Source organism: Theobroma cacao, chromosome 6 (genome assembly GCF_053813885.1).
Source record: "Theobroma cacao isolate CCN51 chromosome 6, ASM5381388v1, whole genome shotgun sequence".
Taxonomy (NCBI): Eukaryota; Viridiplantae; Streptophyta; class Magnoliopsida; order Malvales; family Malvaceae; genus Theobroma; species Theobroma cacao.
The window spans coordinates 25,717,843-25,732,969 of NC_142644.1; the positions used below are offsets into that span (position 1 = coordinate 25,717,843).

The following is a 15,127-nucleotide window of genomic DNA, read 5'->3' on the forward strand; positions in this document are numbered from 1 at the left end:
AGAAATCTTATGTTCCTTGGTTTCTTGTGAGACAGAATTTTAAACAATAAATACAAAGCTCATTAACCAACAAGACAAATTGCAGTCTTTTTGTCCATCAAGATTCAAATCCAACTTAAACAAGAACAAAAAGTGGATTCAAGACCAAGGCTGGTATGTCATGGGGGATTTATGTCCCTCATCTTGCACCTCTACTTACCTTCATTCTATTATGGAAGACTGAATAAGATTGTTTATCTACTAAGACTATCAATAGCCCATTTTCTCAGTCCCAGACCATGAAATTGCCGCCCTTGTTATGTTGCTTGTCATCTTTTGTACTTACATAACAAGGGAGAGAGAGATACATAAACTTTTTTTGATTACCTTTCTGTAGAATGCCTAAATGATCAAAATGCAGAATCAGAGAAAAGAGTAAAAGTAATATTCTCAGGTAACATGGATTCCTGCAAGCAAACCCCCTGCCAATGCAGTTTCATTGCATGCACCTTTATAAAATGACCAAGATCAGACTTCAATTATTTATCAGACAGTATAGTTAGGCCTATACCATTGCTAAATGTAATCAATACAAGTCCACTTCCAATAGAGAGCTCAAAGTTGACATTTTTCACCTATACCAATCCTTAATAGGTCAATGTAAGCTTGCATGAAGTTTATCAAGTTATCAAATGCTCCTGTATCCCATTAAAAGACTAAAGGTCAAAACAAATCTGCAATTGAGAAGTAAACCACTAAATATACATAAAAAGGGTTATTTTTGTCTTTGTCAAGGTATTTGATCAAAGTTTTGTAAGAAAATTTCCTTATAAAACTTAGCTTGGATGGCGCTAACTGCACAGTAAATTATAATGAGATAACAAAATGGTTGCAGTAAAAATAAAGATGTGTCATGGTTATTGACAACAAGAGCTATAACAGGCTTTTCTACAACCACAGCAAAAATTCACCTTTTTAAATTTATGGAAAAATGGTCCATAACAGCAGCAAGCGCAAGCAGGGCATGAAGGTCCCTCGCATTTGTAACATTTCGGACAAGTAGTATTCTCCAAGCAGCTACACTGAAGGCTTTCAGACTTACATGACATACAGCAAGTGGAAAAGCTTGGCATCTTTAAGTGAAACGCGCAACTAAAACAGAAGCAGACTGAAGAGAAGATACAACTCCTTTCCCTGCTCAAGATTAGTACATATAGCTTTAGATGGTTGCCTTGAACACTACAAGATAAGCATCCATTCAATGTCACTATGAGAAAGCCTCTGTATAATATATGTCAAGTGGAACTATAGCTCCAATCCAATCTTCAAATCACTTAAACACAGTATATCAATATGACACTGAGAGTCCATTCATTTTATTTATACTACTCTTACATTAGTTCTCCATATCATAAACAATTTATAGTGCACATCCTTTGAATTACTCTTTTTTTCTACCACGTACAGAAGCAAATGTTACCATAGTCAAAGTAAAACATAAAAGAGGAGTACTTTAGAATCTAAAGTAGGAGCAAGAAGAGAGTACCACAAGTTCTTCCAGCAGTGATGGGCTTTGTGGATATTCTGAGTTCTGGTAAAAGAAAAGGATGATGCAGTTTTAGTCAGTATGAGTAGAGTTGAGGAAAAAGAACAAAAGAAAAAAAAAGAAATGAAGAGAGATTCAAGGCATGTACTTAGTTACTAAAGGATCATGTTTAGCCCCAACAAAGTCATCAACCCTGTCAATTGGTAGTTAGTTCACAGTCAAATGTGATCCTAAAACTGTAGAGTACATATGCATGCTTAAGAATGGACTGGAAAATTAAGCATACTGTATAATCTGATTAATTATATAGTAATATGTAAAGCAATAAGGAATTTGGACATACTCTTTGCAGTATCTAGAAGCAGGTTGAAGGCCTTCAACTGATTTTAATTCTTCCTGATTGCATGAAATTTCAAATAAGTAGCTAGTCAGGTAATTTATCTCTTTGTAAATAAATTTGCTTCTATTTTATAAAGGTATCCCACAACAATCCTTCTATCAAAAGAATGGCCTTCATAAATCTTTCATTTTCAGAAGACAAAGTCCTTAGAAAAAATCATGCTATGTCCAAACTTAGAAGTCATAACACTGATAGGAGAGTTAAACAGCCCTGTTTCTGTCTTCTATGCTCCAAAGAAAATGGAACAAGGAATATAACCCCATTATATCCTACTACTATTAGCAACTTAAATTCTTCATGGAAGAAAATGGAAAGAGTCTCATTGGATGCTGTTTGAAATATGCAAAATACATGCCATCAATATCTATAACTCTCAATTTCTCTTGAAGCAATCTTATTGCAAATTTGTGTATATTTGCAAGAATGAATGAAACATATGGAACATTACAATATAAATGGATATACAAGATTTGGTTAATTTGTCTTTCACAGCAAGCCTTGCACAACATGCAAATTGAGATACAAACTCCCACCAATTCTTGACACAACTCCCGTCCAAGATATTTATATAAAGAAGGTGCTGATAGAGATAAAACCAATTAAATCAAGACTAGCTACTTGTTTGAGCAGTGGACTCACTTGTTCTAAATAAATCACTGAATGTTCAATTCACCGGAAAAATTTTCTGAAGGGGCTACGAATTGATTTCCATTTTACTTAAGGAACTGCATGAGTATTTCCCCTTTTCTTTCTTTTAACTAATTATTTCTCCCTCTCTCTCTCTCTCTCTCTCTCTCTTAGAGGTCATATTACTCCTCGGGATGTTATGTTCATTCTTGAACCAGTATTTCCAGAATCATCCTAATCTTCATGCATGTCCAGAGCAGAACTAAGGAATTTACGAAAGCAGAAGCACACAGTGGAATTCCTTTCATTGCTTAAATAAAATTTAAGCCATCAATCATCATTAAGTACTGTCATTGAATTTCGCAAATAGTATTAAAAAAAAATCCACATTTTCAAAAGAAAAATGGTGCAACATTGAGAAAATCTACCCAAGAAGACCCTTCTACTTTTTGACCAAAAACTCTTCAAATTAAGTAGTTAACCAACCAAATACAAGCAGTCAAAAGAGACAGAACATGTTATACACTGAAATGCAACTCAACTTCTTTTAAAAGCAACTGGAAGGAAAATCGAAGAAAATGAACGAACCTGAAGCAAACCAATCTCTCTCTCCAAAGCCTGAACCTTAAACATCTGTGTCCGCTTCCCATACAAATCCAGGCTTCCTGGTGGAGACCTTGGGCTCACTGCTGTCGCTCCGGGTGAAGCCTCACTCGAACCATCCATCAAGAAATCACCTGAAGTCACTCTTGCAAAGGAATGCGGTAGCAATGACAACGATAGTTTTCCTTCTGAACCATTGAAGAGAGTTTCTGCTTTATATAATTAACATTAATGTTGTTGGGTGCGTGAAAGTCAAGTGGAAGTAACCATTCAAACAGAAGATAAAACAGAAGAGTGTTTGTTTAGTGTATAAAAGTGTAGTTAAGTGGAGCGCTGAGTTTGGAGTTTTGGAGTCAGAAATGCTGAAACGTTGGCTTCTGGGGTTTGCTGAGATGCTGAAGAGAGTGCAGAGGACACGTGACTGTCTGTCACGTAGGATCGAGGAAAATGAATGGTGCTACTGTTACTACTACTCTTTAGTTTTAGGTTTGTGATGTTCGTACAAAACAGCCCTTCCCCTTGTTTATGAATAATGAATGCATAAACTGGAATTTCTTTTCCTTTTTTTGGTTTCCTCTTTCAAGTACTATAAGCTTTCAGCTGAAAAATCATCTCAATTCCACATTTTTATTTTATCTTTTCATTTCCAGCTGTGTTTTGTTTTCCCATAAGAAAAATGTTTAGCAAGGGAGAGGGTAAAAATGCAACAGGAAAGAACAGAGAGTCAAAACCTTGGAAGGACAACGAACGTGAGCATGGTTTCCTCCAAGTTGGCAAAGGACAAATAGCATCATAAGACGTTAAAATTGTTGACTGACGTGTCAAAGGGCCTGTTAGAAATCAAGAAAACAAAGCGAAACCAGCAGGCTCAGACAAACAACCGTGCCCAACATTACGGGTGAATGCTCCATTGCCTTAAAATCAGAAAGGGTATGGTGTTGTATAACCGACAAAACGAAGATTATAAAAGCTTTTATGTTGTCAAACTGAATTCAGCCAAGTTGAATAGGCTGTCAAATTCGAATCCCTTTTCTTTCAAATCAAACAAGCTGTCAGACAGCTTACTATTGAGACATCAACTTATTTCTGCAACACTTTAGCACAGGGGAAAAATTAGTGACTAGTGAGAACATGTTTCGATCAGATAAGGAGACAAAGCACGAGTATTGTGCAACAAAGAAATTTATGAATAATTAGCTATAGCCTCATGCAAAAATTATAAAAAAGAAAAAAAAGAACACTGTATATAAGAACGAGATGCACAAGGACAATCGAGTCCAAGATAAAGGGATACTAAATGATCTACCAAAAGAACGAGACAGGTTCCAAATAAATGAATGGTGCTAGAATTTACAGATGAGGTGATTTGACAAATACTTGGGAGCCCAAGAGGAATTCAGCGAGGTATCATCTTTTGCCTATGCAGGCTTACATTATGTCCAGAGATACAACAATGGCTTTCTCTGCCACACAAACCTTATGGTTGATGGTCGTTGGAAACTGATAAGCTAATCAATCTGACTCCTCTTTTCTAACATGTTGAGATTAGTGGTCCATCTAATTACAACCAAAACAAAAATCAACTTAAACCGCCCAGTGATATAAGCCCCATAGCACTGCTCACCCTGAAAGAAAGAAATATCAAATAGAGCATTATAAGACCCACTCCTAATATCTTGCTAGGCCGCATGTCGTTCCGAGGCAAAACTATAAGTGCCCAAATTAATCCTGACATGAGAAACCCCATGGTATAAAACAAGCTGCTATCCTGTGGAACCACGTATGAGGAAGGACTCTTTGACCAAGCTCCAAGCAGCATTGAGATACCCAAACCAACAAGTGTGTTGAACATGGGACCTGCATAGCAACCGGACAAGGCAATCTGTACACCATCACCACCATTCATTGCTAGTGCAACATTCGAAACCAAATCACCCATTGAATTGCCCCAAGCCAGAATAGTTACTCCAAGAATGGATGGATTAATTCCAAAAATCACACCAAATGCTACCAACAGGGCAACAAGCTCATTAGCAATCATATAAAACCATACAATGCTCATAAAAAATCCCCCTAATACCCAAGGAATTAAAAACCTCCGAGGTGGATGATCAGATATAGTATGCTGATATGCAAGAATACCAAGAGTGCAACCAACTGCAACACCAATAAACCATGCCACCACTCGGCCCAGGGAGCCCACATCACCTTGGCTATTCCACAGAAATGCCAAAAGAACAGGAGCCAATGAAGCACTAGCTACAGCATATGGTTTCGACCATGATTCCTGCTCGACTAGAGGAATCGTTAGCCGCCTTGGAACTCTCAGTGGCAACTCCAATAGTGAAAATAATTTAGAACATGAGAATGATGAGTCATTAGTTTCCATGCCCTCTTCAGTCCAACCCCATGGAGGCCTCTCTTCCTCGAATGAGCTGACCTTCATGAAGTGGTTTGAATATATAGCAACATTTGAAGCCCACATCCACTGTGGCAGGGAACTAGGGAGTTGGGGTGGATCATCTTCAGTGTCCACATCAAGCAGAGAACTATATACAAAAACATCCTCTTCACTTCCTTGTGAAAACAGACTTCCTCGGACAGGAAGCAATGGTGTAACAACATCCAATTTCAACCTTCGTGCATGTTTCCTCAGAATCTCATTTGCAGCCACAGAAAATGCATAAATCACATATATCAAGACAAATACAATGGTACCCCAAACACTCACCTTACCAATAACCAATATCATCATAAGTGACATGAGCGTAAAAAGAAAGAAACAGATATCCCTAATGAAGCATCTTTTATCAATCTGAACCCCCTTCTCTGCTACACAAAGGGAGACAGTCCCTACAACAACACAAGTAACAAAAACTGCACCACCCAATACACTATTAAGACCCACTTCACCTGTGTCCGTCCCCAAGAAAGCAGCTATACTTGCAAACACATCCGGTGCCCCATTCCCCAAAGGAAGGAGCGCAACCCCAGCAACAGTCGGAGGCAACCTAAGCAGATGTGAAAGCTTCTCCAATGAACAGCAAAAGTAATCCGCTGCTGTGTTGCCCAATAGATAAAACAAAGCGGCAAGCCAAAAACCCAATATCACATATCCCACTATCTTAAATTCTCCACAACCACAATAGAAAAACTTAATGTAATCAAAGAATCCATCTGAAGAACAATGTGGATTCGCTTTCAAGAACTCACATTGATTAGCAAAACCCTTATGATCAAACAATCCAGTACACAAAGCAGGGTTGCTCAAGTTTACATTCAACTCATTCTCTTGACCATTCCTAACAGCTAAATTTGATGAATTAGCATCAAGTTCACTAATTTTTCGATGAATTACACTAACATGATCAAACCCATCAGCAAAACCAGTTCTTTGAGTCAAATTATGGTTAACAAGCAGAGATGACTGGCCAATATGAGGGTTTCTTAAGAAATCTACCCGCGTGTAGAATAAGGAAAATAGAACAACAGCAGATAATCCATTGAAAATCCCATGAAATTTGGGATTTTTACAGGAATAAATACAAGTATTCCTCATTGATAACCTCTTTATCTAAACTAAAACATTAAGCTTTTCAAAAATTCCTAGAAAGTAGAATTAGACTAGGGTTTTCAGCTAAGAAGCAAGGAAACCCCAGCCTTCGAATTGAGAAGAGAAATCGAATATGGAAATCGACAACTTACCGATGACCAAAGCAGGAGTAATTATGAAATTTCGAAAGAACAAAAACACGAAGGCGAAGATTGGGGATTGAAGATTTGAAGAGAGAAGGAAATCTAATGGCTTTTTGGGTGAGGGGGTTTCTTGAAGAAGGAAGTTCGTTGATGAAAAAGGGAGCGCAAGTCAGGAAAAGAAGAAGGAAGTTGGTGGGCAATTTCTCAAATGTTTTGGAGATTTTTATTTTCTGGGCTTAAACGGAGCTGAAGCCGACAATAGGTTCACCGTACACGTGCGTTTTTGTTCATTGTTTTGGATTCCTAATCCAAAATAAATAAACAAAAATTGTTAATATTAGACTTCAATGCAAGATTAAACCTTTTCTTTCCCTCGAAATATTAAACCTTTCATCACAAGTGTTTTTTTTTTTTCAACATTTTTTAATTGGTTAGTTGTAATTAAAAATAGATAAAGCAGCATATATTAATGTTATCTTAAATTACTAAATACAGGTATTAGTAACACAAAATAAATACTCTTATTCGTCTCTTTTGTTTTTTCTTTTTTGTTTTTTTTTTTTCGAATGTCCTTAAATGAACTTTTTTTAGACAACTAATCCTCTTAATTCTTATGTATTATGAATTTATTTTTTATTATTTTCTTATTAAAAAATATTAAACATTTATATTATAAAAATTTTAAATTTTAATTTTCATGAAAATAAAAAATACAAAGACGAAAAAAGATAAAAGGAGTAATAATTTAATGAATAGTTATATCTTTTATGGGTAATCCAAATAGTTGAATATTTAAATATTTTTTTAAAAAAAAAAAGGTAACCTTTCTATAAAATGTAGTCACCTGCGCTCGTGTCTATGTTCAAAGAACAAAGAGCAAGAAACCGAAAAAGAGCAACAAATGGGTATGGGTTCTTACAAAACAAAAAGGGTCACCAGAAAAGAAATTAAATATACTGCCATGCCATGATAGGAGCCCTATGATTTAGTACTAAAATATCTTTTAAAATGGTAAAAATAGAAGCCAAAGGTAATGTCAGATGGGAGCCACCTCATAAAAAAGGACGACGTTACTTGATCCAGCAAGAAGACTACAAAAATGTCAAAAAATCAGTGATTCAATCTAATCCCATAATTCCCCCATACTCCACGGCACTATTCACCTATCCCTTCGAATTATAAGCCAACATTGGGTTTTTGTCGCTGTCCTTCACTCCTTTACTTAAGGCACCCGTCTCTCTCTATCTCTCTTGACTCCACATCAACACTTCTCCTCCACTGCAAAAAGAAAAGGATCGCTTCCTGCTCTTTCGTCTAAAGTCCAAGATTTTAGCTTTTGTTTCTTTCTCTCTCTCTTCTGTTTGGTAGCCAAGAAGAACTCTGAGAAAGCAGAGGTAAAAAAGACCAAATTCATTATGAATTATGAAAAGGGAATTAGCTAAAAAGTCTGAAAGTCTTTGACTTTGCACTTTGTTTCTGGAGTTTTTTGGGCTATATTTTAGTTGGATGTTAAAGTAAGGCGTGTGTGTCTGTGTAATTGCAGGGATGGGTTTTGCAAGGAAACAGTATGAGTTCTTGAGTGAGATCGGGTTAAGCACTAGCAATTTGGGATGTTTTGTGAATGGCACTTGGAAAGGAAGTGGCCCTGTGGTTTCTACTGTGAATCCTGCTAATAATCAGGTTCTTATTCTGTGTCTATGAATGTGTTTTTCATGTTACATGATTTTATTACTGATTGTGGTGACAGTTATCATGATTGATGGAACAGTCCCTTTATTAAAAAACAAAATAATGAATCTTACAGTATTCTTCTTTCTTTGATCCACCTTTGAATTACACAAAGCACTCAACCCAAAGCTAAGGCCTTGTGTTCCTGGTGCGTCTAAGGAGTGGCAGTATGCTTCATTTTTCAATTTCTTTGATAATAAATCTGTCTCTCTCTGTCATTCTCTTCTTGCCTCTAAATAGCATCACTTTTCGGCAATTAAGGATTTTTCATTTGGTTATATGTTACAAGTTTTCTCTTATTTTTGCTTCTGCATTTTCTGATTATAGTGTTTTATGAGCACAATTGTTAGTTACAGAGTATGAAACCATGCATGTATTTGGAAGTTATTACTTTTTTCTCCCTTCTAAACATAGTATTATTTTTCATGTTGATGCAGATAATTGCCGAAGTTGGGGAGGCTTCCATCCAAGATTATGAGGATGGGATGCAAGCTTGCAATGAAGCAGCAAAGATTTGGATGCAAGTAAGATAAATAGATGTCATAATCTAAACTGGAAAATTTATATTTATTAATGGGTTTTATATTTCATAAATTGTTTCAGGTTCCTGCCCCAAAGAGAGGTGACATAGTTCGACAAATAGGTGATTCATTAAGAACTAAACTACAGCAACTTGGCCGCCTTGTCTCACTTGAGATGGGAAAAATTCTTCCTGAAGGAATTGGGGAAGTTCAAGTATGTTATGCAATGTTTGCAACTGTTGTTAACATTGGTTATTTGCATAATACGTTATAAGATGGCCGATATTGAACAACTTGTTTGCTGTTTTGAATTCTCTAGCCATTTATTATTTAGTTGAGTTAGTTTAAATATTTTGTTGAAGCTTCGCATGAATCAAGAGGTACTTGGTTATGGGCATCTGTCAAATTCTATTTCCGGGGAAAATATACCCAATTAGTGTGTTAAATAGAATTTATTTATTACTAGTCAAAATAATGCAGCAACAAGACCTTGCCACTAAACTTAAGGTTCTCAAGGTTCATAGTTTTACATTCACCAAATCATGTAACAGAGTTATTTACTTTAAGACATTTTCTCTTTTACAGCAAGTACTCTTTTTCTCTTTGTCATTTGCATTATTCATGGAGGTCAGGAAGTTTTTGCAAGGATTCTTTTGGTGGCAGCAATGACCTAATTTTACTAAGGTGTATGAATGGTACACGATAATGGGCTGAATATTGTCGGTATGCCCTTATGTTTTCTCTAGGTTATTCTCATTGTGCCCCACATTAGCTATCACGATATGATAAGTTCTTTATTGACTGGATCAATTCTGTTGTTTTGCTGGCTCATTCTCCAAAGATATCATAAGGCATAACAATAATAGTAACTATGCAGTATCTTTCTCTTTATAATTGCAAATATGCAAATTTTGCAGGAAATCATTGACATGTGTGACTTTGCTGTGGGATTAAGCCGACAATTGAATGGATCAGTGATACCTTCAGAACGTAAGCCCATATAGTCATTAATCATCATTACTTTATGCATCCTCTTGTGGTTGATTTTGTGAATGGCTTGAATTCTGTTTTAGGAGCTCCTGATGAATGAAACTGCAAAAGTTTTTCTGGAATAATGAAATTTGCATATGTACTGTTGTTGGCATTTCCTTATTACTACAAACTGTCAACATTTTGGATTTTATATTTAATATAATTTAACATAAGATGATATGGTTCTAGTTAGTACAGTGTAATATGTATGTACATATGTATGATGCTCTAGACAGCATCCTAAAATGATTGTTCTGTTGTTAACAGGTCCAAATCACATGATGTTGGAGGTGAGCTACATGTTTAAACTTTTGAACTTGGACTCATAGATGAAGCCTAGTACTAAGGTTTACATTTTGTTCATTTATTCTGAGAACAGATGTGGAATCCTCTTGGAATAGTAGGTGTAATTACGGCATTTAACTTCCCATGTGCTGTTCTTGGTGAGCTCCATTACTTTTGTTTATAAACTTATCCATTTTGGTGCTGAGAGGCTTAAACTTTTGTAAGACAACTGATTTTAGAATAACTCTGAATTTTATTTTCTTTTCTTGCTTAGTATTGTTGCTTCTGGGTTTTCATTCAATTGGATTCTTTATCTATGGATCAATGTTTAAGACAATTGGTGTTCATTTTGTCAGGGGAAAAAAAAATGTTTCCATGGTAGAGCTTGGAATCAAATTATTAACTGAACTAGCTGTAATTTTCGCATTGTGTAGGATGGAACGCCTGCATCGCACTGGTGTGTGGCAACTGCATTGTTTGGTAAGGCTTGATGTCATTGTTTTCTAAGATTCCACTTTTTGGGGAATATTTACACCATTCAGTTGATATATATTTTTTTTGGGTCCATTATGCCTAATAATTAATTGTAAATTCTAGTTATATTAATACACAGAATTAAGTATATTTACTACTATGCATTTTTCTTGATGGAAAATCCTTGGCTATTATTTTATTATTGAAATTAGTTTTGGTATTTATTTATATATATATGGTTTTTAACTTTTATATCCTCAGTTCCCTGCTATGGAGCTTCAACATCATATTATGTGAATTCTGCTGTTTTATTTCTCATTAAGGACCATTAGCATGTACTTCATTGCTTTCCTTGAACTGTAAATTGGTTCAACACTGAACTGCTATAATGAGATAAATGCACTTCTGTAAGATCACAAAACTCTTTTATTTTTCAACATCTTGTATTGCTGCATTAGCTTAATCTCATGGTAAGAGCTGCTTACAGTTTAAGAAGTACAATCCAAATGCATAATTTGCTTTTCTTAAAAAGATTTCTGCTTAATAAGTTGCATCTTCTTTTGTTAGCATAAATTGCTTTAAACAAAATTTAGGTTCTTTTTCACCAGTTGACTTACAATCTTGGTGCTTGAAAACTGTCATGAATTGTAGGAAAGGTGCTCCAACCACTCCTTTGGTCACCATTGCAATGACAAAGCTAGTGGCTGGAGTTTTGGAAAAGAATAACTTGCCAGGTGCAATTTTCACTTCATTTTGTGGTGGTGCTGAAATTGGGGAAGCAATAGCAAAAGATAGACGCATCCCTCTGGTCTCATTCACTGGGAGTTCGACGGTATTTTAATCTTGTGCCTCTTTAATGAAATTATTTTATTACTTATTGTATTTGGAATGGCAGGCCTGTTCTGTCTTCATCTGTATATTCTGGAAATAATTTCAGGATAGGACATTTTATGTTCTTGTTGAATTTAAACAGAGACTAGGGGGGTGTAAGAAAAGAAAAACACCTGTTTACTAATCATTGAAGAAAGATTTCAAATTTGATAGTTTCATTGATGCATATCAATAAACAAGATTTTTACTCTCTTTTTTTTTCCAGAATTAACAAGAATTTCATTTTATTATTTTGGCTAGTATTAACAGGAATTTTACTTAATATACCAAGATTTTAATTTATATGGCACATTCTAACCGCAGGTGGGTTTGAAGGTGCAACAAACAGTAAATGCGAGATTTGGTAAATGTTTGCTTGAACTGAGTGGAAACAATGCAATAATTGTGATGGATGATGCCGACGTACAGTTAGCTGTTCGTTCTGTATTATTTGCTGCTGTTGGTACTGCTGGTCAGCGCTGTACCACATGCCGTAGACTGGTATTTTTTAATTATGTGATTTTTCTTCTGAATCTTGATTTATATTGTCAGCTGCCAATACTTTTTCCGCTGACTTTTCTTGTTGGCTTGTATTGAAGCTTCTTCATGAAAGTATATATCAGAGGGTACTTGACCAGCTACTTGATGTGTACAAACAAGTTAAAATAGGGGACCCATTACAAAGGGGTACCTTGCTTGGGCCACTGCATACTTCTTCTTCAAGGAAGAACTTTGAGAAAGGAATAGAGATAATCAAATCACAGGTATGTTCTTTGTTTTATTTTTTTCACTCTTGCTACTCATTCAACCCATGTCTAAGTTTCTCTTATCTTCTGTAAAATAAATTTTGGGTGTTAGTAAAATAAAATACGACTTTATGCTTCCAACACCACATTTACGGGTGTGATGGACTACCATGACATGTTCAGAAAGGGCAGGTCATAGTTTTAAAGCTGAGAACCTATACTTATAATTTATTTTTGTACATGAATGAATATCTTTACCTTTCAGCTGTTCCTTATAAACTCTCATTAAATTATTGACTTTCAACATTGTTAGGAGGTAGTCTTGAAACTCTTTAGGTTGCAGCATGAAGCATTATGTGTTGACTTTATGAATGGTTTTGATGTCACCTGGAAGTTGATTTGGTCAGAATCTCAATTGTTCCGTATTTTGGCTTTGGTTCTTGAGCTTATTCTATCATGTGATGTTTTCCAGGGAGGAAAGATCCTTACTGGTGGTGGTCTGATAGAGTCTGAAGGGAACTTTGTGCAGCCCACAATTGTTGAGATATCTCCAAATGCTGATGTTGTTAAAGAAGAGTTGTTTGCTCCAGTTCTTTATGTCATGAAATTTAAGGTAGCCCCTTCGTCACAAAAAACTTCTCCTCATGTGAGTTGGGTAGATGGTGGCTACGCCTGCTCACAGGAATAACCCTGTACAAATTCTGTCATGTTTTAATGTTATGTGAGGAGCTCCTCTCTGAAAACCTCAACTACTTGTGCAGACTTTGAACGAAGCAATTGAAATAAACAACTCTGTTCCTCAAGGACTAAGCAGTTCTATCTTCACACGTAAACCTGAAGTCATCTTCAAGTGGATTGGGTGAGTCTCGTTTGTCTTGTTAATCTAAATTAATTCAGCTCCTGCTTATATATAAAAGCTCTTGTGTTGGTTGTTTATTGACATCTATTACAATAATCAAAATATCTTCTTCACCTGCATGTAACTTTTGATCAATGATATTTCTATGGCATTATAAAATCATGCTTCTCACCAAATTACATGTGTAGGCCTCTAGGAAGTGACTGTGGTATTGTTAATGTGAACATACCAACAAATGGGGCTGAAATAGGTGGTGCGTTTGGTGGTGAAAAGGCTACAGGAGGAGGCCGTGAAGCTGGAAGTGACTCATGGAAACAGTATATGCGCCGCTCAACCTGGTAAACTTGATTGTGAATTCCAATACCTCTTTCTGACATCCTTTTCATTGCTACTCAGTTGGGTTCAGTGTAAAGTTCTCAATGAGCTATTTGTTTGATATCTTTGGCAGCACAATAAATTATGGGAACGAATTACCTCTGGCACAAGGAATCAATTTCGGCTAGGAATGCCACATGGTTAAGCATATATTAACCATTTTTCACATGGTATTAGTCTTGTTTTTCTTTTTACTTTTCTTATTTTTCATTTTCTCGCACGCAAGGTCAGGACTTAGGAACCACAGTTGCATCTCCTGCAAGATCAGAATTCTTAGCCTTGTTGGTTTGGATCGTTGACTGGCCCTCCATCTTTGATGCTCTATACTGGGCTTTGCTTCTCATAATTGTCGCCTAAAAGCATGAATAATAACATATAGAATAAAAAGAACAAAAAGAAGCCCGCAATGCACAAAAGGCATGATGATGATGTTCTTGTGCCTTGCGATGAAGAATTCAATGAAGGTTAACAACAATCTTGTTTTCTGAATCTGCAGGTCTACTGTGTCAGCTGTACACTTCTATAATAATTCTTATTATCAAGAACAGTATTGAATTTGCTCCTCGTATTGCATGTTCTGCACTTGTTGACTATCAATTTTCCTTAATCTTACTGATCCATTACGTGTGCATTCGCATTGCTAAGAACGTTTTTCTAACAGTTACTCTTTATCAGTTCCATTCTTTGGAATTATTTTGGTCCAAAATAACAAGAAAAACAATGAAAGATCTTGGAATTATTCAATGTCAACCTCAATCTAAATCAAACACGGTAGGATTATCAATTGTAGAGACCTTACATGATTACAAATTGGGTGTCCTTGTGCCATAAGTTTGTTTGTTTAGATTCACACTAAAGATGGAAACATAAAAGTAAAATGAAAAATGCAATCACCTACCTCAAAGGATTAAGCTACTAATAGCCAATGTGGACAAATATACTCATTTACATAATTCCATTATCTCTGCCTACTTTTTTTATTTTTTTGGTAAGAAGAGACAAATCATGGTGTAATAGGATAATATTTACTTTGATAAGTAAATCAGTTGGTGCTTGGCGGGTGGATAAAAGAGTAGTTGTTCAGAGTAAAAACAAGACCATATTCTTTCATGTGCTTATACTTGTATAATTAGGCTTCTTTTAGGGAATTATTAAATTGTTCATTTTTTTTCCTCAAATAGATTTGTTCGTTTTGCTTGTTTGATGAAAATTTGAAGGGAAAAAAGATTTGCAGCTTTTACTTAATACTGTTAGGCATAGTTAGCTGTCACGAGCTTAAGTTTTTTATCCAAAAAACACACCTAATAAATAGAAGAAAGACCCATATTTTTCATCTATTTTTTATTAATAAAAAATCTATGATAAAATAATCTTATCTAGTTTAGA

At 35.6% G+C, this 15,127-nt stretch overlaps 3 protein-coding genes across 6 annotated transcripts; 1 reads left to right on the forward strand and 2 right to left on the reverse strand.

The window, feature by feature from the left end:
- Positions 1 to 832: 832 nt before the first annotated feature.
- On the reverse strand, positions 833 to 3,315 carry LOC18596240 (guanine nucleotide-binding protein subunit gamma 3-like). The gene is made up of 5 exons (XM_018122984.2): positions 3,141 to 3,315; positions 1,869 to 1,921; positions 1,674 to 1,718; positions 1,526 to 1,570; positions 833 to 1,173 (listed from the first exon to the last, which is right to left on the reverse strand). The coding sequence occupies exons 1-5, from the start codon at positions 3,276 to 3,278 to the stop codon at positions 897 to 899; spliced, it is 558 nt and encodes a 185-aa protein (XP_017978473.2). The 5' UTR covers positions 3,279 to 3,315; the 3' UTR covers positions 833 to 896.
- A 1,163-nt stretch (positions 3,316 to 4,478) lies between these two features.
- LOC108662619 (cation/calcium exchanger 4) lies at positions 4,479 to 7,103 on the reverse strand. Its single transcript, XM_018123917.2, has one exon. The coding sequence runs from the start codon at positions 6,712 to 6,714 to the stop codon at positions 4,735 to 4,737; it is 1,980 nt and encodes a 659-aa protein (XP_017979406.2). The 5' UTR covers positions 6,715 to 7,103; the 3' UTR covers positions 4,479 to 4,734.
- Positions 7,104 to 8,038: 935 nt separating this feature from the next.
- Positions 8,039 to 14,372, forward strand: ALDH7B4 (aldehyde dehydrogenase 7B4). Of its 4 annotated transcripts, none has more exons than XM_088807515.1 (16): positions 8,039 to 8,245; positions 8,395 to 8,531; positions 9,017 to 9,103; positions 9,183 to 9,314; positions 10,018 to 10,090; positions 10,400 to 10,422; positions 10,512 to 10,575; positions 10,852 to 10,897; positions 11,543 to 11,723; positions 12,086 to 12,262; positions 12,361 to 12,525; positions 12,980 to 13,120; positions 13,269 to 13,366; positions 13,555 to 13,704; positions 13,815 to 13,911; positions 14,238 to 14,372. In XM_088807515.1, the coding sequence occupies exons 2-15, from the start codon at positions 8,397 to 8,399 to the stop codon at positions 13,867 to 13,869; spliced, it is 1,527 nt and encodes a 508-aa protein (XP_088663641.1). In that variant the 5' UTR covers positions 8,039 to 8,245; positions 8,395 to 8,396; the 3' UTR covers positions 13,870 to 13,911; positions 14,238 to 14,372. The 4 variants fall into 4 exon arrangements, with proteins under 4 accessions (XP_088663641.1, XP_088663643.1, XP_088663642.1 ...); XM_088807517.1 differs by lacking the exon at positions 14,238 to 14,372 and adding an exon at positions 13,968 to 14,113 and having other exon boundaries at positions 13,815 to 13,881; XM_088807516.1 differs by lacking the exon at positions 14,238 to 14,372 and adding an exon at positions 13,973 to 14,113 and having other exon boundaries at positions 13,815 to 13,881.
- The last annotated feature ends 755 nt before the right edge of the window (positions 14,373 to 15,127 follow it).

What these genes read in the sequence shown, in the direction of transcription:
- LOC18596240 (XM_018122984.2), bottom strand. Translation starts at nt 3,278, where the DNA reads ATGGATGGTTCGAGTGAGGCTTCACCCGGAGCGACAGCAGTGAGCCCA. An exon ending in CATGATCCTTTAGTAACTAA is followed by an intron (nt 1,571 to 1,673) that starts GTACATGCCTTG and finishes TTCTTTTACCAG; the next exon opens with AACTCAGAATATCCACAAAG. An exon ending in CACTGCTGGAAGAACTTGTG is followed by an intron (nt 1,174 to 1,525) that starts GTACTCTCTTCT and finishes AATCTTGAGCAG; the next exon opens with GGAAAGGAGTTGTATCTTCT.
- ALDH7B4 (XM_088807515.1), top strand. Translation starts at nt 8,397, where the DNA reads ATGGGTTTTGCAAGGAAACAGTATGAGTTCTTGAGTGAGATCGGGTTA. An exon ending in CAAATCACATGATGTTGGAG is followed by an intron (nt 10,423 to 10,511) that starts GTGAGCTACATG and finishes TTCTGAGAACAG; the next exon opens with ATGTGGAATCCTCTTGGAAT. An exon ending in TGTGGCAACTGCATTGTTTG is followed by an intron (nt 10,898 to 11,542) that starts GTAAGGCTTGAT and finishes CATGAATTGTAG; the next exon opens with GAAAGGTGCTCCAACCACTC.
- LOC108662619 (XM_018123917.2), bottom strand. Translation starts at nt 6,714, where the DNA reads ATGAGGAATACTTGTATTTATTCCTGTAAAAATCCCAAATTTCATGGG.